We start from the raw sequence: 26,057 nt of genomic DNA, 5'->3' as shown, positions 1-26,057 counted from the left end.
AGATTTCCAACAACCGCAGTATTTTGCTTTTACATATAAAGGACACTACCTGGGAGGAGCTCATCAGTTCGTCCATTCTCTCTAAGTTGTATATCAGAATGTTTCAGTACCAGTAATGTGTACTTACTCTAAACTCAAGTCTGCAATTTTACAAGCCTTAGGCTCTCATCTATCTTAGAAGCAATGCAATCAGCTATTAAGTACTACATAATAAACCTGTTTCTTAAGACTGAGTCAATTTAGTATTTAGGAGGAGAAGGATTAGTGGCAATGAATCTACACAAGGAATTACAAATGGTGCACACAAGCACACTATAGCTTGCTAGCAGCACTGATACCAATAAATATAACATCTTAAACATTCCACAAACAAAAACAGAAATTGCTGGCAAAACCCAGCAGGTCTGGCAGCATCTGTAAAGAGAAGTCAGAGTTAACGTTTTGGTTCCAATGACCCTTAGTCATAGAGTTATACAGCATGGAAACAGACTCCTCGGTCCAACTCGTACACACCGACCAGATACCCTAAATTAATCTACTCCCATTTGTCAGCATTTGACCCATATCCCTCGAACCCTTTCCTATTCATATAACCATCCAGAAGCCTTTCAAATGTTGTAATTACACCAGCCTCCCCCACCTTCCTCTGGTAGCTTATTCCATACACACACCACCCTCTGGACCTGAAACAATAATTCTAATTTCACTCCACAGATGCTGAGTTCTTCCAGCAATTTCTGTTCTTGTTTCCAATTTCCAGCATCTGCAGTTCTTTCCAGTTTTAATCTTGGGAATTTCTCCTGTTTTCATGTTGCCATTTCAACACTCACAGAGCTGGTCAGCAACTGCAGGGATTGTCTTAGTAAAGTCATGGTGCTTAATACAGTACCTTCAATAAAGTACAACATTTAGAGGTGCTTGTGAAGGAAATTTACAGTCAGTTCTTCTACAACGCGATGGTTGTATTCTTGTGAAGCCTCGCATTATAGAAAAATGGTGCTTTAGAAACAGCGTTTAAAGTGAAGGCGATGTAATTGGCGTTACAGCCAATATATGTTTTAAAAGTTTGCGACTTAGAAATAAATTGTCAATTGAGATACAGCAAATACACATTGACGAAAAGCAAGTTATAGCAGAATGACCTGTATAGGAAAAGAGTTTACCCCAAGCCAGCATGAGAAGAAATTAACTAACAGCTTGATCAAACAGGAGTGTTTTCAGGAATGAAGGAGGCAGAAGGATTCAGGAAGAGTATTTCAGAGTTTCAGTAAAGGACTCAGCGACACAGCAATCAATGTGAAATTGAAGAATTCAAAGACCCAGCAGAAAAAGTTGCAAGTTCCCTGCAAATGGGCTTTTCTAGGAAGGACTGAACCGTTCCTGGAAATTCCAGGTGGTTGTGTTTGTAAAAGCACAACAGGAAATGGGAAGTTACTGAACCGCCCCTGACCCACCAGGCCTCTTGACGTTGTGTCACCAGTTAAAGTGCCCGTGTGTTTTCGCCTACCTGGGGGTGACCTTGGCTGGCGTGATGAGGAACATCAAAAAAGGACTGGTGCAGACTTGGATGCTTTACTGCAGTGGCATTAATGCCAGCCAACCAGGGACTCTTCATCAATATTGCATTTCTGGTTAAAAAAAAAAGGAATATATTAATAAGGAGAGATGGTGGCAAAGTGGTCATTTATTTGTAATCCAGGGGCTCAGGCTTATCTTTATAGGATATAGGTTCAAATCCCACAAGAGGAGCTGGTGGAACTTTAATTCACTTCATAATTCAGGAATTGGACACTAGTCTCAGTGATGGTGATCATGAGAACAAATGTTGATTGTTGTAAAAATCTTTCTGGTTCATTAAAATCTTTTAGGGAAGGACGTAAGATCATAATATATAAGAGCAGACGTGTGCCATTCAGTGAGGGTGTCTTTTTTTGCCCTTTTAAAGTATCAGCTGCAGAGTCTTTGTTGCCTTGTGTGTGTGCACGTGCTCATGTGAGTGAGAGAGAGAGTGTGTGTGTGTGTGTGCACGTGCTCATGTGAGAGAGAGAGTGTGTGCGTGTGTGTGCACGCGCTCATGTGAGTGAGAGAGAGAGTGTGCGTGTGTGTGTATGCGTGTGTATGCACGTGCTCATGTGAGAGAGAGTGTGTGCACGCGCTCATGTGAGTGAGAGAGAGAGAGTGTGTGCGTGTGTGTGTATCTGTATCTGTGTGGGATTAAAAAGAATTTTAGTTCTAATTCCAGATTACAGTTTTTAGATGTTAACCAGTTTCACCACAGATTATTTTTCATTTCTCTAAAGAAACTTGGTGAAAGTCTCTTTAGTAAGAAGTAAAGGAAATAATTTGCCATTTTGGAGACTGAATCAGCACATTTGTACGAAGGGTGTTATTCATGGGAAGTAATGAGACTTGATTATCAGCATATTCCTCCTGTCACTGATGTAAAATTAATTTAAAAATTTAATATCTGCACATCCACCATACTTTGGAATACTAACTCTCCCCACACCCCATTGTTAGCTTTCCTATAAGTTCCCTCTGTGTGGTTCACATTTCATTGTTATATTGACTGTTCCCAGTCCTGCTGGCGTTACAATCCTGATGCTTGTTAACTCAACCCCCATGTTCCTTCACTCCTAGTGGGAAATGAAGCTGTCTCTCCTGATATTGGGGCTTAAATTCAGGCCAATGAAAACCAAGCTGTGCCACTATTACTTATTGATCTACTCAGGGTTTCTATCTTGCCACTAGGCTTTGATGGGCTCTGGCTTTCTCAATGAATACGCATCAATCCACAGGAAGACATCATAAATAATACAATGGAGCCTCACAAAGTAGGCTGTGCTGTGTTTATTGATTTTAATTGAGAAACTTAGGTGAAGGGCTAAGTCCCATCAAAGGTGGGAAGACTAACAAAGCACTTGGGATAGATTAATAAGTAATGACTAACAGCTTGGATCCTTGCCTGGGGTTTACCTCATGGCTGGTTTCCCAACTGAAGCCCTGCTATCAGGATCTATGACAAATAACGAGAGAGAGAGAGAGAGAAAGAAAGAGACGAAAATTGAGAGAGATAGAGAAAAAGAGAAAGAGATGGAGAGAGAGGGTGGGAAAGGCAAAAAGAAAGGAGAAGAGAGAGAAAAAGAGAAAGAGGTTGAGAGAGAAAGGAGAGAAGGAGAGAAAAGTGAAAAAGACAGAGAGACAGAGAGAGAGAATGACAGAAAGGAGAGAAGGAGAGAGAAAAAGAGAAAGAGATGGAGAGAGAGAACAAGAGAAAGAAATGGAGAGATACAGAAAGAAGGAAAGAAATGAGAGATAGAGAAAGAGAGAAAAAGATAAAGAGAGAGGTAGGGGAGAGAGAGAAAGTGAAAGAAAGAGAAAAAAGGAGAACATACTGTGTGTTTGAGGGAGAGAGTTGAGGGGGAATAGATAGAGAAGTGAAGACAGTGAGATATAAAGATATAATCTGGATACGATCCTTAGTCCTGGTTAAATAAAGTGAAGTGATTTTTAAAAAATTAACTGGCAGCAATAGTCATAGTCCAGACTGCAGCTCCACCAATCTCCATGGCAATCACTGGAAGCATGAGCACCAACCCGACCATAATGAGCCCAGGTTCCATGACCAACCAGCACCAGTCCAACAGAACTACAGCAAGAAGGATCCAGCGATCAGAAATGGGTCTGTAAGTATTGGCGGGTCAGTGAGGGATCTCAATATCAGTCAGCACTGACGTCTCTGGAGGTGCAAGACCAGACAGCATAGAGGAACCAAGGAACCTTGCAATTCTTGGAATCTTACAAATATATCAAAGAGATATTGTACTACAGGTTAAGAAAAACAAACCAAACTATGAGGCTTTACTCTCTGGAGGAACATGTTTGAAAATTAGTGATTTGTACAAAACCAGTATTGAACCTTGATTAGAACATATTTGGAGGCCATAACCATTGCTAAAAAGAGATATGAAGTCTTGCTTTAATTAGGACTAGACTGTAAGAACTTAAAGTTAGAATGTAAATACTCTCTTTCGAGGTCTGGCTTCTTGCATCCTACTCCTACTTATGGGACAAAAAGATCTGAATGTGACGTTCTTTTAGCATTGCTTAAATCCTGCAACAAGCAACCAATAAGTCAGAGCATTAATGCAGCTCTGCTCACCACAGGCCTACACAGGAGATCCTCACCATCACCACTGTTCAAGAGAGCTCATCGTACCTTTTGTCATTCAGGCATTTGGCAGGTCAGCAGTGGATATTTGTCCTTGGCGTCAAGGACCCAACCCCAACCTCATCTGCACCTATCCAGGGGTGGACGTCAGAAACCGGCTCATTGAAAGGTGTCAACCAATCAGCTCCTCTGTGCTCAGCAGCGCCACTAGAAAGGTTTTGGCTGCTGTTGGTAATATGCTCCCCCTCCCCCCCCCCTCTATGGTCCTAGATTGAAGAAGGACTCAGACCACAGGTGAAGGATGGTAGAATAGGGATCTTGAGGGTCTGGTAATCTGGGGAGATTTGGTAGCAAGGTCAGTTTTTCAGCTGCCCAACCCTTTCCAGAAGCCGCAATCAGGCAACAATTGCCTTTGAATGGGGCCCAACCCCCACAACCCCCCACCCCGGAGATATTTTGTTCCTGCGCTCCTTCTGCGGAGAGTACCCCAACCACTAATGGGTTAATGCCAACAGCAGAAAGATGGGTCCCTTAAATGGGCACCAATCGGCCCACTCCCATGAACTGTTCACGGGCTTTCCCACGGCAGAGTGAATTGGGGCGAGCCAGGAAGGAGACAGGTCCCCATCAACCATCACCCTCTCTCCTGCCACTTCCAAACCCAGCTCAGGGGAGCATTCCTCCCCGTATTGCGAATAGGACATGAACGCAGCAGTGAGAGAAAAGAAGGTTGCTAGGATACATGGGTTTAGATAAAAAGAAAGGATCTGGAGGCTGAGTCCTCTGTTTCTTGAATAAAGATTTGAAAGGGACCCAATAGAGGTCTTTGATCAAATGGAGAGGGTACTCTCTCGTGTGGTGAATTCTCCACAAAGGTATACAGGAAAGCCACACACACAGACCAAGTCCTAAACTACGAAAGCAACCACCCCAACACAGACAAAAGAAGTTGCATCAAGACACTGTTCAAAAAGGCCGCAACACACTGCAGTACACCAGAACTGCAAAAAGAGGAAGAAAAACACCTCTACAATGTATTCGCCAAAAACGGATACCCCACAATTTCATCAACAGATGCCTAAGGGAAAGACAACGGATTGAGGACGTGCCACAACCCAAAGGACTAGCCACACTACCATACGTCAAAAACATTTCTGAACTGACAGCCAGACTACTGCGACCACTAGGACTCATAACAGCACACAAACCAACAGCCACTCTCAGACAACAACTCACCAGGACGAAGGACCCGATACCCAGCATGAGCAAAACCAATGTAGTGTACAAACTCCGATGCAAGGACTGCACAAAACATTACATAGGACAAACAGGAAGACAGCTAACGATCCGCATCCATGAACACCAACTAGCCACGAAATGACATAACCAGCTATCCTTAGTAGTCACACACTCAGATAACAAGCTACATGAGTTTGACTGGGACAACACTACTACTATAGGACAAGCCAAACAGAGAACAGCCAGGGAATTCCTAGAGGCATGGCACTCATTCACAGATTCAATCAATAAGCACATCGACCTGGACCCAATATACCGGCCACTGCAGCGGACAGCTGGAACTGACACCCGGAAGCGGCAGATACAAATCACTATAAATGCCGGAGGAAACATCACAGAAGCGCTTCACAGGAGGCTCCCAAGCACTGAGGATGCCACCTAGACAGGGGACGAAACATCTGCAACACAAATTCCCAGCTCGGCGAACAGAACCACAACAACAAGCACCCGAGCTACAAATCTTCTCCCAAACTTTGAATGCCAAGAGGCTTGACTGGAGAATGAACATTAGCATGGAATGATTGGGTGAATGGCCTGTTTTGTGCCGTATCACCATGTGATCAATGTTACACTCCATCTAGAGAAAGCATCACAGGGCATTTCATGGTGTCCAATCCGAGAAGGATCTTTACAGACCCTAAGAATTGTGTAAGATGTTTTTGCAGCATAAACACTTACTCATAGGATTCATGATCAGGCACTATTCTAGCCACTGCAAGGAGGGGGCCTACAGGATCCTTTAATGGATTCTCCATACCTCGAAGCAAAACCTGAAAGGAACATGAAACCACTTATTAGTATTCCCTCAGTCAACGCAAAATCCCCTTCAATTTGTGAATTTCTTGGAACAGAAACAGTTATATATTCAGCCAGAGTCATTCAGAATTAGAACTGATTCCATTATTACCTTTTCCTGGCAGACTCCCTCTGCTGGTACACTTGCATATGGTAGCCTCAAGTGGACAAAAGCCACAGCACCATTTTCCAAATACTGTGCTCAGAACACCAGAGAGAGTTCGTCACTACTGGAGTTAAAGCTGAAATTGCTGGAATTTCACCGAAGGTCATTCAACGTTTGTGGAAAAGCAAACCAGATTAATAATCTCTTACCCAAACTGTGGCCTGTATTTCTTGGATAGGAAACTAGACAGGCTCCATGTCTGCCATGGAGGCGGTTCTTCCTCCAATTGAGGGGGAAAAGAATTGAGGAGATGGTGGTTGATTGAAACAAAGAAGGGAGGAAGGACATAAACTCTGGCATAAAACCTTGACTAAATGGCCTCTTTGTATGCTCACCAGTGCCATTTAGAGGAACCATTTACCTCAGGTCTAAACCCATCTTAACCATGTATGTTCAACAAGAACAACAATATATTTATCTAACCCCTTCAAAGAAACACCCCAATGTGGGAGCACAATGAAATAAAATGAAGAGACCAGGACACAGAGCTTGGCACAAGAGGTAGGTTCGATGGAGTGTCTGAAAGGAAGAAAGACAGGTAGACAGACACAGAGGTGTAGGGAGGGAAATAGAGAGAGTGGAGCCAAGAAACTGAAGATATCAGCGTGACCAGCACACAGGGAAAATTACAAAAGGCACATGACAAGGAACGTGGACTGGTGAGGGATGAGATTAAGTTTGCTTTTGGCAAGACTTACAGGACAGGAGGCTCGGTGAAGCTGTGGGAGCCAGGCAGAGGTGTTTGAGACCAGACAGTAGGAGAGACCCACCAGGACGGTGTACAAATTCCACTCTCCCATAAATCTGTACCGGCGGCAACAATCCCTGGAGTCGGAAAAACTGCCTCAAATTTGGGAGGCTGCATTGAATCCAGGATGGCCAGTCACTCTGGATGGCATGGGCACCGATGGTGGCACAAGTATAGCAGGAATTCTCTTTTTCAGTCTCCAGCCAGACCCCAATTCCAACCAGTGGTGAGTTGGGAAGAGAGCATGGGATATAGACAACTGACCGGCACACAGGGAAAACAGCAAGGGACACATTTGTCTTGACAAGTACCAGGGGAATGGACATGGTGAGTTCACTTCTGGCAAGAGTCGGTGCATGGGAAAGGCATTTCGATCTCTCCTCAGAATTCCTGTTGCTTAATTGGCAGAGCGGCAGTGGGCAAAGCTTCCCAAATTCATCCCGGGGTTGATCCATCTCCCCGTGAGGAGAGAGCCTCTGGTGCAGCACCCAGTGCTGTCAATAGCGGGCACATCACCATAGGTCGAGAAAGGACACTTGAAGCACTCAGTCGAGTGAACCCGATGACGGAATCTGTAACGTTTTGAATGATTTGGTTGCCATGGTATCCAAGCATGGGTGAGGAGTTGAGGAGTGGGGCAGGGTCTGAAATCACAATGTGTGCACCGGTTCCAGATTACACATAAATGCTCACCTCACGTTCTTCCCACTACCATCCTCATAGCAGCCAGTAATGGACTTTTTGAGCTGAGGAGTAAAACACTTCACGGAAATAAGGACGCTAACTCCAGGTCAGCACATTAGCTGGACGTATTTTAATAACCCAGATTGCATTTTCAGGATCAGAGCAATTAGCAGCATTGAAAACGTTCTATCTGCATACATAAATATTAATACCCTGTGAGTGACAGCTGTTCTCTTCGGCTTTCTTAATAAACGTTTAGTGTCACTGCATCTGCAAGTAAGGTCGCTTTTGAAAGCGAACATTATTATGTACAAATGGAGAGATTCCACCCACCCCCACCCCCGCCCTGTAGCCCCAGTGAGATTCATTCCAGAATTCTTTCCTATTACATCCTTTTTAAAACTGAAGGAAGCAGTGTATTTATGTCTGGGTCGTACCTCCAGGCCAGTGAAAGTAAAGCCTTCTTGACGAGGGATGGTGCTGGCTTTCCGAACGATGGTGATGTACAGTCGAGTGCCCGAAGGAACACTGGGAAGGGGCTGCGTTTGGTGGGCAGAAGGAGAGACACAATCAGCATCAACACACACACACAGCAACTGGTCCCTACCCTAGTAATGAAAGGAGCCCACATAGTGTCTACCCAGGCTGATAGGAACATGGGAATGAGGTACGGGAGTAGGCAATTCAGCCCTTCAAGCTCACTCTGCCATTTGTACATGATTATTTACTCATTCGCGGGATGATGGAGTCACTGGCTAGGCCAGCATTTAACAGTCGACCACATTTCTGTGGGTCTCAAGTCACATGTAGGGCAGACCAGATAAGGATGGCAGCAGTTTCCTTCCCTAAAGGGCATTAGTGAACCAGATGGGTTTTTCCAATAGTCAACAACAGTTTCATGATCATCATTAGACTCTTAATTCCAGATTTTTATTTTCTTCAATTTAAATTCCACCATCTACCATGGCAGGATTCAAACCCGGGTCCCCAGAACATTATCTGGGTCTCTGGAGTAACATTCCAGTGATAATATCACTAGGCCTTCCTATGGCTGACCTTATCCCAGTCTCAACTCCACTCTCCTGCCTGCTCTCCATACCCCTTTACCCTGCTTTTCATCAGAAACATATCTATTGCTTTCTTGAAGTTCAGTTTATTCTGCCTCCAATGCACTCTGGGGCAGTGAGTCCCTCAGATTCACAGCCCTCTGAGAGAGGTAGTTTCTCCTCATCTCAGTTTTGAAACGACCTTCTCTCACTTTATATCCACGCCCTCTTATTCAAGACTGCCCCACAAGGGGGAGCATCTGTTCAATGCCCTTCTTAGCAATCGCCTTTAGCATATTAAATCCCTCAACAGGTCTCTCCTCATTCTTCTGAACTCCAACGGGTACATGCCCAAGGTATTCAATCGCCACACTTGGTGAACCTCCTCTGAACTACTTCCAGTCCAACCACATCCTTCCTCAAGTAAAGAGACCAAGAATGGACACAATACTCCCTCAACAGAAATACACAGGATGGGCCTCAAAGGTGACTTCAGTCACCATGTGGCCACTAATACTCATTCTGCAGCAATAGAGATGAGGAACAATGGTCCATTCACGGGGAAGCTGGATACATTCATGGTGCACAGACAATTAGGGGATAGATACTTTTAATCAACCTGTTCAGAGATGACATGACGCACCTCTGGAACAGATGGGACTTGAAGTTGGACCTCCTGGTTCAGAGGCTGAGACACTACCACTGTACCACAAGCGTCCCACAAATAAAGGGATGTGCAGAAAGGGTTGGATGAGCTTCACTTGGAGAAGGCTCATGTGGAGCTGAATCACGTGATTCTTTGCTACACATGCTTCCTCCTCAGTCTGCTATGCAAAGGCAGGTCCAACTCTCAGTTTTTGCTCCTTTAAACTGAAATGGAACTTGGACTGGAAAACTGAGGGGGTTTCGTGACTTATTACAGATTATAGGATCCCGATAGGCCATTTGGGTCTTCACTGATCCTCTGAAGAGTATCCCACCTAGACCCATTCCCTTACCCTATTATGTTACATTTCCCCTGATTAATGCACCTAATCTACACATCCCTGAACACTATTAGTATGGCCAATTCACCTAACATCCACATCCTTTGACTGTGGGACGGCACGGCGGCACAGTGGTTAGCACTGCTGCCTCACAGCGCTAGAGACCCGGGTTCATTTCCCGCCTCAGGCGACTGACTGTGTGGAGTTTGCACGTTCTCCCCGTGTCTGCGTGGGTTTCCTCCGGGTGCTCCGGTTTCCTCCCACCATCCAAAGATGTGCAGGGTCAGGTGAATTGGCCACGCTAAATTGCCTGTCGTGTTAGGTAAGGGGTAAATGTAGGGGTATGGGTGGGTTTTGCTTCGGCGGGTCAGTGTGGACTTGTTGGGCCGAAGGGCCTGTTTCCACACTGTAATCTAATCTAAATCTAAAACCAGAGCGCCCAGAGGAGGCACAGGGAGAATGTACAAACTCCACACAGACAGTCGTCCAAGGCGACAATCAAACTCAAGTCCCTGGTGCTGTGAGGAAGCAGTGCTAACTGCTGAGCCACCATGCCACCCATGTTGGATATTGTTGAGCTGTGCAATACATGCTGCTTTTTAGTAGCAGTAAGGGGAAGAATTTGACTTTGACTAACCCCAAGAATCTTTTGCATGAAGGAAATTCTGCCAGGAAATGGCTTCTGATTGGTTAAGCCACAAAAGCTGCAAGTGTCAAGAAACAGCTGAAAGTGAAAAATATCTAAAGTCTGCAAACAGAAATCAACTGTCTGTCTGTTTGTGTGTGGGGGGAACCCAAGAAAACTTAATGGCATGAATCTATATCAGAAAAAGGCCTCAGTATATCTGATCAATCATTGAATCAAAGAATGACCATCACCCAACAGTCAACAACATTATTGCAACATTCAGAAGGACTATGAGGAAAATAACTTTCCACCTTGTGGTCTAGACATTTGACCTTCGGAATTTTTGTTAACTTGTCTATATTTGTTTCCATCCACATCGTACTTATTAAGCCATTTGTCTTTTGTCAGTCATAATTGCGATTGAGTGTGTTTTTGTTCATACGTTCACAGTTTTGAAGAGGTAGAGATTACGTTGCATAAATTAGAAATCCTTTACTTCCTTTGTTCTTGTTAAAGTTGAGTACCTTACTGTAAATGGTTATTTTTCTCTGTTACTGCAGTACCTGGTGTGAACTGTTTTTGTCCTGAGTGATGGTGAATCAGGCAAGTTCATCATTTTGGCATCTCATTGAGATTTTGCTACATTGTTGTGATGCCTTATGGAGCAGGGTGGCTTGATTATCAGTGAGCTCTTCCCAATCAAGTCACAGTAACATGTTACATAATTACAAATCAGTATTGAGTCCCTTCAATTAAACCCAAAGCATGAGCTGTGTTGGAGCCTGTAGCCTCTCCGATTATTTCTAAGACCCTTTCGCGAATAGAAACTCAGGCATACTGTAGAATGGTCGTCATCTGAATGAAAGACATAGATACATGAAAGTAACAAGTTGCACTACCCCTAACCTTGCAAATATCCTCAGGGGTTTAACCAGGGAGAACTGTAGCCGGGAAGAGGGAAAAAGCAGCTGGGGAGAGTCAATGCACTCCCTCCCACGCTCTGACCATAGAGTAAGGACTTGCAGTGAAAAGGGCTCGGAAGGGAGTTCCAGTGTAGGTGGGAGGGGGTGGGGGCAAGACTGCCAAAGGGCAGATATTATTTACAGGAGTCTAGAAAGGGAATGACCTGGAGATAGGATTCAGGATGTCAAACCAGAGGAAGGTACAGAAGTCAAGGTTGGGAGTTACGAGGCTGAAGCAAACTTGGATGAAGGCTCTGTATTTTCGATCCAATGCACTGGCGCAGATGATAATCAAAGGGAGAAGGACTGACATCCTTGGTACAGGATGGGATCAGCGGAGTCAGACTGGCTCCTGGCTCTCTTTTAGACTTGGTCAAAGCTTCCTTTCAAACCAGATGGTTCCTTTTCCTGGAATCATTTCAATGTGGCAGAGTGGTGTCCCGTCAGGAATGACTGCAGGATACACCTTCGTTTCAGCCGGAACAGTGTGCTACTATCAGGGATACACAGGCAGATACAGGGACGTGACAGCCCTGTGGTATTATCGCTCGATTACTAACCCAGGGACTCAGGTAATGTTCGGGGACCTGTGTTCAAATCCCACCATGACAGATGATGAAATATGAATTCAATAAAGAATTTGGAATCTTAATTTAAGGTTCTAATTCCTAATTCATATCTAATGACCGTGAAATGATTGGTGGGAAAACCCATCTGGTTCACTAATGTCCATTAAGGGAGGAAACTGCTGCCCTTACTGGGTCTGGCCTTCATGTATCCCTAGACCCACAGCAATGTGGTTGACTCTTAACTGTCCCCTGAGCAATTAGGATTGGGCATTAAATGCTGGCCCAGCCAACAATTCCCACATCCCGTGGGTGAATTAAATAAAAAGTTCATTCTTTGTTGGAAGTGACCAAAAGCAGTAATCCTGTTATCACTTCCAAGTGTCAACCCTGACTTTCCCCTGCGCACCACACTACGCCCATTCATGACTGGAAACTCTCTGCTTTGCGCTAGCCCTTTCTGAAATTAAACCCTTCCATCATATTACTGCCAGGGAAAGGACAACCTTTGCATTTGTGTTGCATCATTCGTGCCCGCACAACATTCCAAAACACTGTGCACCCAGTTCAGAAGTGTAGTCATTGTTCTTGCATAGGAAACGTTTGCGGCAAGCTCCCACAAAATAACAAGGCAAATCGTCAGATCTTGATTTTTTGGTGAATGTGGTTGAGGGATAGCTATGGGTCAGGGCACCAGAGAGAACTCCCCCGCTGTTTCTCAGATCACAGAATCCCTACAGTGTGGAAGCAGGCCATTCAGCCCATACCCAGCCTCCAAAAGCATTCTACCCAGATCCACCCTATCCCTGTAACCCTGCATTTCCCATGGCTAACCCATCTAGCCTGCACACTATGAGGAATTTAGCATGGCCAATCCACCTAACCTGCACAGCTTTGGACTGTGGGAGGAAACCAGAGCACTGAGAAGAAACCCATGCAGACACGGGAGAATGTGCAAACTCCAGACAGAAGCTGGAATCAAACCTGGGTCCCTGACACTATGAGGCAGCAGTGCTAACCGCTGAGCCACAATGCCACTCTAGCACAGAGTGCTTTTCTACCCACCTGTATCAACTCGACGTGGTAATGATGGAACATCTGCAAGTAGGCAACAGGAATGCAGTAACTCGTCAACAGCTCCTTGGTTCTGCTGTCTGCAATGTCCAGAATCACCACTGTGAAGAGATGAGGGAAAACAGAATAAGAGAATAGGATGGATTTTCAGTCACACAACTGATGGCGGTTTCCAAAACGAATATGTTGACAATTCTGTGCTACCAACTGGCGATCCTGGTCTGCCAATCTATGCCCACCTCTTAAATATTTTCAGCAAGCCAGCTTCCAGGGAGGGTTGTGTGGATGCCATGCTTACCTGCCCATCAGAATAGACACTAAGGTCAATTAAGGTGCCAATTCATGGCATTAAGCACACACACACACACACACACACACACACACACACACACACACACACACACACACACACACACACACACACACACACACACACACACACACACACACACACACACACACACACACACACACACACACACACACACACACACACACACACACACACACCCAGAAGGTGAATGGAAGTAGTGTCCCAGTGGATTTTTTGGGCATGGAGTGGCCCTCTTCTGTTCTGAAAAAAAGCCCCATTCAAACTGGCACCTCAAGTGGCAGAGTGGCACAGTTCTGTCTACAGGTGACACTGTGTCTTTGGACAGGACCACCAATGATGAGCTATCCTCCCAGTGTCCCACCTTCTACAACAGTACCCACCCTTCTCAGCCATGGGCATCTCCACTGCCGTCCCAGCTGCCCACACCATTGAATTGTATGCAGCTCCTGGAGGCTGCTTCTTAATTGCTCATTTTTGGTGTGTACTCAACACATTTCAGATCTCTTCCAAATGTACATCCGAACAAATGGGCAAGGAGCACAATGGCTCACAGCGCCAGGGACCCAGGTTCGATTCCAGCTTCGGGCAGCTGTCTGTGTGGAGTTTGCACGTTCTACCCGTATCTGCGTACGTTTCCTTCCACAATCCAAAGTAATGCATGTAGACCATGCTAAATTGCCCCATAGGAGCCAGGGATGTGCAGGATAGGTGGGTTAGTCATGGGGAATGCCGGATTACATGGGACAGGGTGGATGCTCTTCGGACAGTTACCCCTCACTCTATCTTTTATGAAGTAAGAGAGAGCAGATAGAATGGGATATGATTTCTGTACAGAGGTCACGAGCTGGGATTTTTTAAGCCACGTCACATACTGTTCACAATTAGAGATTATGCTATCAGTAACAAACCATAACAAGACACTGTCTGCATGTTTAGCTCCAAATATCAGTTGACTAGTGGCTAAAGAATAGAGAGAGAGCTACTTGGAATTTCTTGACAATCGAGCGGAAAATCTTGTGCAAAGTTCTAAGCACTAGTACAGACATTTTGCAATTGCAGGAATGTTTTTACAGTTCTTGTAGATAAACCTGGTGCATGCTCTTCCTCAAGAAGCAGAGTCCTTGAATGTTTCAAAAGCAAAGGTAGATACAGTGTTGGTACAGCGAGTGGGTCAAGGATATGAAGGGTAGGCAAGAATGTGGAGTTGAGGGTACAATCAATTCAGCCATGCCGGTGCAGGTTTGAGGGGCCAAATGGCCTACACCTGCTCATCACAGAATCCCTGCAGTATGGAAGCAGACCATTCCACCCATCATATCATACTGACCCTCCGAAGAGCATCCATTCACACCCAATCCTATAAATCTGCATTTCCCATGGCTAATCCACCTAGCCTATACATTCCTGGACATTATGGACAATTTCCCATGGTCAATCCACCTCACCTGCATATCTTTGAACTGTGGGAGAAAAGCAGGACACCCAGAGGAAACCCACACAGACAACATGCAAACTCCACACCATCACCCAAGAGTGGAATCGAACCTGGGTCCCTGGCACCATGAGGCAGCACTGCCACCCATGAACATAGTCAGTGAGCATTTTTAAAGTGTAGGTAGGGAAGATTTTTGTTAGGCAAGGGAATCGAAGACCTGAAGGGGAAAATGGGTATACTGTTCTTACAGGTTCTCCATTTTAATATATACAAGACGACTCAGACAAGTCTGTCTCATTCACCAGCTTTTACTGTTTTCTCCTTTTGGGACCTTATCGGAGGTCGGGTGGCAATACGAAAGACAAACAGATTAGCCATGGAATGATAGAGAGAGACAAAAAAAGCCTGCAGATGCTGAAATCCAAAGTAGACAAACAGGAGGTTGCAAGAGCCAGGCAGCATCAGGAGATGTACAACCCTTCTTCTGCAGGAGGGTTATTCTGCTGTCAAATGAAGCCCTTAATGACAATCTCACCAGCGCCCATTGGCATCATCTGACGAAGGGGCAGCACTCCAAAAGCTGATGATTTCAAATAAACCTGGGTGACTTCTGAGATGACACCCTCTGGTCCCCACACCTCCCCTGTCAAGTCCCCTAAGAATCTTGAATGTTTCAGAAAGGTCACTTCTCATTCTCCTAAACTCTAATGAGCATAAGCTCAACGTTATGGTCAGTAATATCAGATTTTTGTGCTCTTTTTTGGTTGGATTTGCTTTTAATGGGCTTAATTCAAACCTTAAGATCATTTCCATTTGCCTGAAAACAGAAAATGGGATTTTCATGAAAGCTGTGAAATATGTTTCACCAAATAAATGGACTGTCCTATTTTTCCTCTCTTTGTGCAACCTCTAGATTTGTTGAAGAGAAAAGCTCATTTCCCTTTGACACTGAAGACTTTGATCGAGTCTGGTGGGCGTCAACATTGTTTCAAAAAGATTCCGAGGTCAGGACTAAAACCCCTCTTTCCTTAGAGTGGTTTAACTGTTCAACTTGACCCTAAGATTGACTCTGCCGTTACTGTGTATTCTGAACGCTGCCAAGGGATTGCTGCATGCAATGTGGGTTCAAGACTGGGAGCAGGTGGATTTTGAAGGGGAGGCAATGGATAGAGTATTATTGCTGGACTGTTAATTCAGAGATTCAGGTAAAGTTCTAAGGATCTGGGTTCAAATCCTGCCACAGCAGATGGTGGAATCTGAATTCAATGGAATTCTGTAAGTAAGAGTTTAATGAGAACCATAAATTGATTGCTGGGAAAAAAAAATCTGGTTCACTAAATGTCCTTTAGGGAAGGAAACTGCTTCCTTATCTACCTGGCCTACATGTGACTCCAGACCCACAGTAATTTGGTTGACTCCTAACTGCCCTCTGGGTAATTAGGGATGGGCAATAAATGCTGACCCAGCCAGCGACACCCTCATCCCATGAATAAAAAAGAAACAATATTGGAGGTTGTTTCAAAGGGTGAGAGTGAACAGCTGTAATTAATGCACCCTTGAGATTGTTAAGGGGCCTCTCAGTTCCCAAGTACAATGTTCAATTCATTTTCCCATGAGCCCAAGCAGAGTGTGCATGCCAGCACATAGTTCTCTACAACTACCTTCTATTGTATATGGACTTCAGGCCAATACCACATAGAAGTCTAAACATAAATGGACTGTCCTTTTCCGCGCTCTCTCTGGATGGGCATCCTCTGGAGTTACTGAAGAGGAATGATCATTTTCCTGCAACCATTTTCCAGTGATCATTTCACTAGAGCAACTGTACGATGATATCATGGAGCTGCTTCCCACAGGGCATAAATAGCACAGTGTGGGCAGAGTTAATTACACAGAAAGTAGTGGATTAAAGATGGAACATCATCATGGCTCAGGGGATCAGCCACTTTACAATGTAAGATCAGATACTGGAATCTTTCAGATTACTATATATAGTTGTACATAATAGTAACATAAAATAAATAGAGTTCCACACAAACCTAAACCTGCCTTGTTTTCAATCAATCTGTCCTGAACATAAACTCTCAGAAGCCTTATAACAAAAAGATCCTTGAAAGAAATCTGTGGGTACTAATTCGCCACTAATGTGATTGCTCAAACTGACCCTGTCATACAAAGTCACTGACCATCGCCCTCCATCTCCAAAAAGGCTGCCACCTACTGGCACCAGGCAGCTCCTGCCTCCTGGTGATGCTCTTGGTACCTCTGATTGGTTTTACACATGTATATGAGAACATACTGATTGATTTTTCTCAGAGAAATTCAGAGTTGACAGTAGTTTCTAAGTGGACAACTGATTTCATTTACAAAGCTTTTAAAACATCACTGCAATCACAAAACGTGTGCTTGTATGTTTATCCCAGTCCTAGATTTTCAGCAACTTCTGTTGCCTAGTCTCTGAGTGTACGGCCAGACGTAACCAATCAGGTTCAGTGAGTATCAGTTGTAAACAGACTCACATAATCAAACACAGAATAACTGAACACAATGCTGGTCTTGCCTCATAGCCAATGAGGCCATTTGTACCCAGGCGTTGTGTAGCGAGAGTGACACAGCTTGGTACTCTTGCCTCTCATCTCCCTCCTTAAGGTACAATCCCAGGCATCACAACGTGTACTCCCTGCTACACATAACCTGGGAACATTTAATGCTGATACTGATTGGAAGGAGCAAAAGTTGCAATTAGCCTACACTGACATCCATCACGTTAATGAACTCAAAAGCCTCAAAAGAATAAAAACAATCAGAGCACAAGGCTGATTTGCATAACTTATACTCGACCTTTCACAGGCAGCTCAGAAATGGACAGCTGCCAAAACCCATGTCACTCATAGCTCTGAACATCGGGCAGAAAAAGGTCATCTCCAGTCAGTCCATAACAAGGATTGAGACAAAACTGTACAAGAACAAGCAAGAACGATTTAGAGGATGCGATGGCACAGCGACATTATCTCAACCTTGTTACTCCAGAGAGCAAGGTCATCATCTGGGGACCTGGGTTTGATCCTGCAACAGCAGATGATGGAATTTGCATTCAATTTTTTAAAATCTGGAATTAAGGCTCTCATGATGACTGTTGCTAATTGTTGGAAAAACCAATCTGTCCTTTAAAAAAGGAAAGTACCATCCTTACCTGGTCTGGCCTACATGTGACTCCAGACCCAAAGCAATGTGGTTGACTCTTAACTGCCCTCTGGGTAATAAATATCATGAGTAATAAATGCTGGCTTAGCTGGCAATGTCCATATCCCGTGAATGAACTTGAAAAAACAACCTAAATTAGTTAAATTACCCATGAACAGAATTTGTTGTTCTGTGCCCTTTCCCTGGCGCCTTTGTGTAACTATTCTGCCACAGGCTAGTCCAGTAGCTTGTGGTCACATGACAATCGATGCTAAAATGTCAAAGTCACATGTTCACACACTGAAGTCACGCTCCCAGGCTGCTGTCGATGCCTGACACAGCCTTAACAGCACTAACCCAGGACAACAGGTGTGTTCGTGCTTCCTCCAACTGGGAGCTAAGGAGGGAAACAGGTTAGAAATTCCCCCAGTATTGGCTTGATCCACAGCCACCATTCCCTGGCAAGGTGGTAGAGGCAAGTTCAACTGAGGTGTGCAAGAAGGCATTGGATGACTATTTGGATAGAAGTGGTGTACAGGGATATGGGGAGTAGGGGATAGAATGGATGCAAGTACAAGGGGCAGAATGTGCTATAATAATTCTGTGATTCTCGACCACCCAGAAGGACGAAGGCAGCAGCTGCATGGGAATGCCACCCACTGCAAGTGCCCCTGCTAGGGCGTCCTCATCAGAGCGACACTGGCCATTTGTGCCTGGGTCAAAATCCTTAACCTTGCTCCCCAGTGGTACTGACCCAACTGCACCCAGGCTCACCACCACCTTCTCCAGGCCAATGGGGAATAGGCCATATATGGTGACCTGGTCAGTGACAGCCACGTCCTGCGAACACATCGGTGGGTGTTTTTTTTCAAATCAAAAGTGCAAGTCAAAATTCAAAAAGAGCTGACAAAGAAGAACACTTCACGTCAGAAGTGCGCAGATTGAGCAGATGATGGGCACGAGTCACCTGCGTGCTCCGTGGTACCCACAGATGCCAGTCAATGGTGGTGAGCAGGAGGGAGAAGGGAAAACAATAATCAACTCATTGTCAGGCGCAGCCATGCCGAAACACCAGAATTAAGCAACAGCTGGTCCTACCCGGGGAGGAGAGGATCAGCTGAGATTAGCAGGCTGACTTGGTGACTGAAATGTAGCCACACGTAAACAACTCAACTCTCTCTCTACTCATGTGTGAGTTCAGCTCAATCCATGGGCCAGGTGCTGAGCACAGACTGCTATTTATACCATATTTCCCTGTGTTTTGTATTATCCCATTACCAATGTGGGTCAGTGCACACATACACAAACACACACACATATGCACACATAGCCACATGCATACTTGTGCACTGACACACATACACACACATGTCCTGACACATACACACACACACACACATACATACGCATACAGACACGCACATACACACAAGCGCGTGTATACATGTGCACTGACACACATATACACACACATGTCCTGACACACACAGACATGCATACGCATGCACTGATACATACATGTAGACATGCATGCGCACAGACACACACAGGATGAAAGTTCAGTTTCTGTAACTGACATAAAGATTTTCACACTGTTCCCATTCACATAGTGCAATTATTGCCTTGAATTGATTGCTGTGAGCTCCACCTCTTTCCCTACAAAGACAATCACATCACGCTATTTCAGCCAGAGGTGGTTGGCCACTCAATGTACCCAATTAAATTGGACAAAACCCAGAGGAAAGGAAGGGTCCCAGATTCAATACAGTGCCCAGTACTAGCTGCTGTCAGTAAAATGGGCACTGTAGCCAATCTCAGATGATGAGGACATGTTCCTATCCTTCATGATTCCCTGACTTTTCCATTATGCTCCCCATTTTAAAAGAAAATGAAGTAAAGGCAGCCCCCAGGTTGGCAAAGGTGTTCCTGAGTCCATGTGAGTGTCAATTAGTACACAAGTCCATTTGTATTCAAGTCAATTTGTACACAAATCAGAACACAATGGAGGATAAGGTAAAGGAGCCATTTGTAAGTACAGGAAATGTTTATATTTTGGATCTATAAAATTACACCCCTCTGTGGGATCTCATCCGTAAACTGGACATTTATAAATAGGAGACACCCTGTACTTTCATTTGAATCCACACATCCCAAACTTCACAAGGGACCTGTTTGTACTTTAATGCTGTTCAGAGAAGATTCAGGTAGCTGATTCCTGGGTTTGCCTTAGGAGGAGAGGTTGAGCAGGTCGTCACCTTTACTCATTGGTATTTAGAAGTGACTTTATTGAAATGTGAGATTCTGAGGGGTTTGACAGGGTGGATGCTGGAAGGAAGTTTCCTCTTGTGAGGGGATCTCCCACCAGTGGGAGCAGTTTCGCAAACTTGTGTCTCCCATTTCAGACAGCAATGAGGAAGAACTTTTTTTCTCTCAGCTGATGGTTAGTGTTTTTGATTCTCTTTCTCAGAGAGCAGTGCAGGCTGGGTTATTGAATATATTTGATTTTTGATTGACAAGTGAGTCGAGACATATGGCAGGGAAAGGGGAAAGGATGTTGGAATGCTGGGAATAATAGACAATCAGTCAGTCAGCCCTTGTCAAAGAGGAAGGAAGATGTAAATCTCTCTCTCTCTCTCGCTCTTGTCCAGATTCCAACAGAGTTGCTGTGCAGTTCCAGCATCTTCTGACCAAAAGCAAAGTGCCATTTGACAACCATGGCCGACAGGTTTCTGAGACTGGAGAATGCTGTTTACCTCACAACACAGCACACAGATTCCACGAGCTGACCTTTCATGAGCTTTGTGACTTTAATATTCTCCAGCGTGGAAGAACTGTGGTACGGCCAGTGTCAGAATTGAGCAGTTACGAGTAATTTGGCTCCCCCACCCCCCACCCCCCATCTCAATAACCATGCTGTGCACATAACAGCAGTCGCATCCCTGTTTCGCTCTGACAGTCATTAAATCCGAGACAGAATGATTTTGTCATTGAGCAGCCTATAATCACACTGCCAGCTTCACCTATGCTCCCCTCATAATTAGCCGTCAGAACACAAAACCTCCTTTCCTCTTCACAAATCGGAGTATTTTCAGATGAATAAATGTCTTTAGCTGCAATCAGTTGTCGGGCACTAAGTGCTCCCATCATGTTCTGCCGACAGTTGCATAATGCGCTGATTATGAAGGGAATACGCTGGTGTGATGCTCCCTCCCAACCCTCCCCCCCCGCCCCACACTACCACCACCAAGCCCAAAACTGCCGAATTAAACACCGTCTGTCTCAGAAGAGAGTAAACCTAACTCTCCCCAAAGCCAGTACCGCAGAAGTCTTACGGCACATTGTTAGAGGCCACCTGGCCCATCATGCCTGTACTGGCTCTCTGAATGAACATCAGTGAGGGGCATAGATAGGAGTGAAGAGCCAAGGTCTTTACCCCAGGGTAAGGAAGTCCAAAACTAGAAACCTGAGGTTTAAGGTGAGAGGGGAAAGATATAAAAGGGACCTAAGGGACAACTTTTTCACACAGAGGGTGGTGTGTGTATGGAATGAGCTGCCAGAGGAAATGGTGGAGGCTGGACATTTACAACATTTAAAAGGCATCTGGATGGGTATATGAATAGGAAGGGTTTAGAAGGATATGGGCCAAGTGCTGGAAAATGGGACTGGATTAGGTTAGGATATCTGGTTGGCATGGACGTGTTGGAGCAAAGGGTCTGTTTCTATGCTGTACATCTCTCTGACTCAGTGCCTGTGCCAATCTCTCGCTTTTCCCCCTGAACCACATAATCATTCAAAGCACAAGCCAGATATGGCACTGTGGAAGGTCAGACCTGTGACTCCAAGCCACAAATTTGGTTTCAATTCCCATCTCCCGACACTCGTGCACAATGTCTAGGTTGACAGGATGAATCTGTTCGGATTATATTCGCTGGAGTTCAGAATGAGGGCGATCTCGTAGGAACTCATAAACTTCTGACAAGACTGGGAGAAAGTGAGGACTGCAGATGCTGGCGATCAGAGCAGAAAAATGTGTTGCTGGAAAAGTGCAGCAGGTCAGGCAGCATCCAAGGAGCAGGAGAATTGATGTTTCGGACATAAGCCCTTCTTCAGGAATGAGGAAGGTGTGCCAAGCAGGCTAAGATAAAAGGTAGGGAGGAGGGACTTGGGGAAGGAGTGTTGGGAATGCGATAGGTGGAAGGAGGTTAAGGTGAGGGTGATAGGCCGGAGAGGGGGTGGGGGCGGAGAGGTCGGGAAGAAGATTGCAGGTCAAGAAGGCGGTGCTGAGTCCGAGGGTTGGGACTGAGATAAGGTGGGGGGAGGGGAAATGAGGAAGCTGGAGAAATCTGCATTCATCCCTTGTGGTTGGAGGGTTCCTAGGCGGAAGATGAAACACTCTTCCTCCAGGCATCGTGTTGCCATAGTCTGGCGATGGAGGAGGCCAAGGACCTGCGTGTCCTTGGCAGAGTGGGAGGGGGAGTTAAAGTGTTCAGCCACAGGGTGGTTGGGTTGGTTGGTGCGGGTGTCCCAGAGGTGTTCTCTGAAATGTTCCGCAAGTAGGCGGCCTGTCTCCCCAATGTAGAGGAGGCCACATCGGGTGCAGCGGATGCAGTAAATGATGTGTGTGGAGGTGCAGGTGAATTTCTGACGGATATGGAAGGATCCCTTGGGGCCTTGGAGGTAAGTGAGGGGGGAAGTGTGGGGGCAAGTTTTGCATTTCTTGCGGTTGCAGGGGAAGGTGCCGGGAGTGGACGTTGGGTTGGTGGGGGGGGGGTGGACCTGACGAGGGAGTCGCAGAGGGAGTGATCTTTCCGGAATGCTGGAACTGACCGACTCCCACAGCTACTTAGATTACACCTCCTCCCACCCTGCCCCCTATTCCCAATTCCTTCGTCTCCACCGCATCTGCTCCCAGGAGGACCAATTCCAATACCGAACAACCCAGATGGCCTCCTTCTTCAAAGACCACAATTTCCCCTCAGACGTGGTTGACGATGCTCTCCACTGCATCTCCTCCACTTCCCACTCCTCCGCCCTTGAATCCCTCCCCTCCAATCGCCATCAGGACAGAATCCTACTGGCCCTCACCTACCACCCCACCAACCTCCAGATACTGTGGTTCTGTTTGCCGAGCTGGAAGTTTTTGTTGCAAACGTTTCGTCCCCTGTCTAGGTGACATCCTCAGTGCTTGGGAGCCTCCTGTGAAGCGCTTCTGTGGTGTTTCCTCCGGCATTTATAGTGGCCTGTCCCTGCCGCTTCCGGTTGTCAGTTTCAGCTGTCCGCTGTAGTGGCCGGTATATTGGGTCCAGGTCAATGTGTTTGTTGATGGAGTTTGTGGATGAGTGCCAAGCTTCTAGGAATTCCCTGGCTGTTCTTTGTTTCGCTTGCCCTATAATGGTAGTGTTGTCCCAGTCAAATTCATGTTGCTTGTCGTCTGCGTGTGTGGCTACTAGGGATAGCTGGTCGTGTCGTTTCATGGCTAGTTATAGAGGTTTATAAAATCATGAGAGGCATGGATAAGGTGAATAGCAAAGGTCTCTTCCTTAAGGTCGGCAAGTTCAAAACTAGGGGGCATATTTTTAAGGAGAGAGGAGAAAGATTTAAAAAGGACATGAGAGACAACTTTTTAACACAGAGAGTGGCTTGCATGTGGAATGAACTGCCAGAGGAAGTGATGGATGCAGGTACAGTTACAATGTTTAAAAGACTTTTTAGTTTAGTGTGAAATTATGTTTGGCATGAACTGGTTGGATGGAAGGGTCTGCTTCTATGCTGTATGGATTTATGGTTGATTAGTGTTCTTTAGGGAAGAAAATCTATCATCTAACCCAGTTTGGCCTACATGTGACTCCAGATCCACAGCCATGGGGTTTACTCTTACCTTTCTTTAAAAGCCCTGAACGTTATTTTGAAAATAGGCTTTGCAAGATGTCACATGTTTTCAGCTAAATAATGAGAAAGCTACCATAGGAGATAATTGCTAAGGCGTTTGCCAACTTGAGCTTTATGACCATCAGAGAGAGAGAGAGAGAGACAGATGAACAGAAATGGTTCATGTGAGGGAGAGTTGCCCATCGTAGCAGCAGGGCTGTTATTAGTAGTGTCCAAGCATCAGGAGAGATCCTGCGATGCTTAGAGGTCATGAGAAGAATGCACCAGGAGGCTATGGGATATTACAGAGGAACGTATCTTAATGGCTATGGAAGACATGAACTGAGAGAACCCATGTTAATTAATTAGTGAGCTGAGTTAGCAGCTTGTTTTTTAGGGTCATGTGAGAGACATTAACTGAAGAAAATAGTATCGAGTGATACTACAGCCCATGCCAACTGAACAAGAAGCTTTCAAGTGGAAATAGGGGTGATTCTTCACTGAGGTTTAAGTATCTGTAAGAATATTATCAGGAAAAAAAGGATGAACCTTTCTTTCTGATTGTAATAAGATTGTTCCAACAGTTCTTGCAGAGTGTAATGCAGTCCGTGTTTCTCTTTTATGTGTAATAAACTTTTATGTTCTTTTGCTAAAAGTACATTGGCAGCCTCTTGTAAATATATTCAGTGACTAATAACTATAATTAAAAGAAAGAAAACTTATGGTTTATCAAGTGAGGACTGAACTTGGGATTGTTCTGTTCCAATACTACCAACAGCTGGGATTGCAACTCCTTGAGTTCATTTACTCCTGAATGTTGACACTCCACCCAAGAGGATTTTCCATCTTTTAAAACAATCCTTGGGATCTGAGCAACGCCTACAATGCCAGTATTTATAGCCCCTCCCTAACTGCTTTTGAGAAGTTGGCAGGCAAAGATCATGGATTTGTCACTGAAGTAGGCTTCTGCAGTATATCTTGTAGATGGTACACACAACCACTAGGAGCAGCAGAAAGAGCAAATGTTTGTGGGTGTGGTGCCAATCAAACAGCTGCTTTGTCCTGGATGGTGTTGAGCTTCTTGAGTGTTATTGGAGCTGCACCCATCCAGACAAGTGGGGAGTATTCCGTCACACCCCTGACTCATACCTTGTCAATGGTGAACACGCTTTGGGAAGTCAGGAGAGGAGTTGCTGACTTCAGAATTTCTAACCTCTGGCCTGCTGTCAGTGCCACAGTATTTAAAACACTGAGACTGTTCCTGGCATCAAGGATATCCAACATTGCCTGGCATCTGGAAATCCATCTGGGTAGGTTTGAGGGTTTGACAGTGAAATATCTGATGGTTCCTTCTAACTGCTGTGTGAGAAGCACACCTTACTGAGTATTTCTTCTCTAAGTGATTCAATGCAAGTTCCCCATGAACAGTCAATAACTGCACAGCGTGTTCTTTTTATGAGCTGGCTATTCAATAGTCTGTCTAAAATGACAACTGGAGACACTATACAAATGGTGAAAAACTACCATTTTCCTGCACAAACCTTTATTCATCAGGCTTTCAATTTAAATGTCAGGACATAGTTATATGTTCACTCTCATTCCTCAGAACATAATATCTCCAGCCTGCACTTTCCCATTCACTGCCTTTAACATGCTGGGCCAGAATAGCAACTGATCAACACTTCTTTGCCATTTAAATGGCTGGTTGGGACACGTCACCCAGAGCATCAATTAATAGCATGCTACATCCTGAGGAATGCCCAAGTTCACTTGGGAATGAGGCAAGAGAAAATATTTGTAAATGATGGTTCAGTTAGAGCTTTAATCCCAGAACATGGATTTGGATGGGTAACAAAAAGATAGAGTGAATTTGCATTTGAAGAGAATCCTTCTCAAAATCAGCATACCCCAAAGGTCTTCACAGCCAGTGAGATGCTTTCTGGAGTGTTGTCCTGGTCGAAATATCATGTCCTGAATAACACTAGCCTCCAAGTCACACCATCGTGGTTTGAAACCACTCAATTGTTCCTTCAGTGTGACCGGTCAAAGTCCTGGAGCTCCCTCCCTAACAGCACTGGGAATCTTCCGATCAAATAGACTACTGTGGTTCAA

At 45.1% G+C, this 26,057-nt stretch overlaps 1 protein-coding gene across 4 annotated transcripts in view; it reads right to left on the bottom strand.

Moving 5' to 3' along the window:
* Positions 1-26,057, bottom strand: part of ccdc33 (coiled-coil domain containing 33) — a 275,655-nt gene that overhangs the window by 154,703 nt on the left and 94,895 nt on the right. For all 4 annotated transcript variants that reach the window (XM_087981982.1, XM_043680294.2, XM_087981983.1 and 1 more), the window contains 4 exons: positions 13,117-13,226; positions 8,301-8,402; positions 6,149-6,240; positions 1,508-1,628 (listed from right to left, as the gene is read on the bottom strand). In XM_087981982.1, coding sequence (XP_087838108.1) covers positions 1,508-1,628; positions 6,149-6,240; positions 8,301-8,402; positions 13,117-13,226 — 425 coding nt within the window. The remainder of the gene's footprint in view (positions 1-1,507; positions 1,629-6,148; positions 6,241-8,300; positions 8,403-13,116; positions 13,227-26,057) is intronic.

Source organism: Chiloscyllium plagiosum, unplaced genomic scaffold (assembly GCF_037043375.1).
Source record: "Chiloscyllium plagiosum isolate Xiang-an unplaced genomic scaffold, Cpla_swu_hap1 HiC_scaffold_42, whole genome shotgun sequence".
Taxonomy (NCBI): Eukaryota; Metazoa; Chordata; class Chondrichthyes; order Orectolobiformes; family Hemiscylliidae; genus Chiloscyllium; species Chiloscyllium plagiosum.
This window is presented reverse-complemented; position numbering and strand designations above follow the sequence as displayed.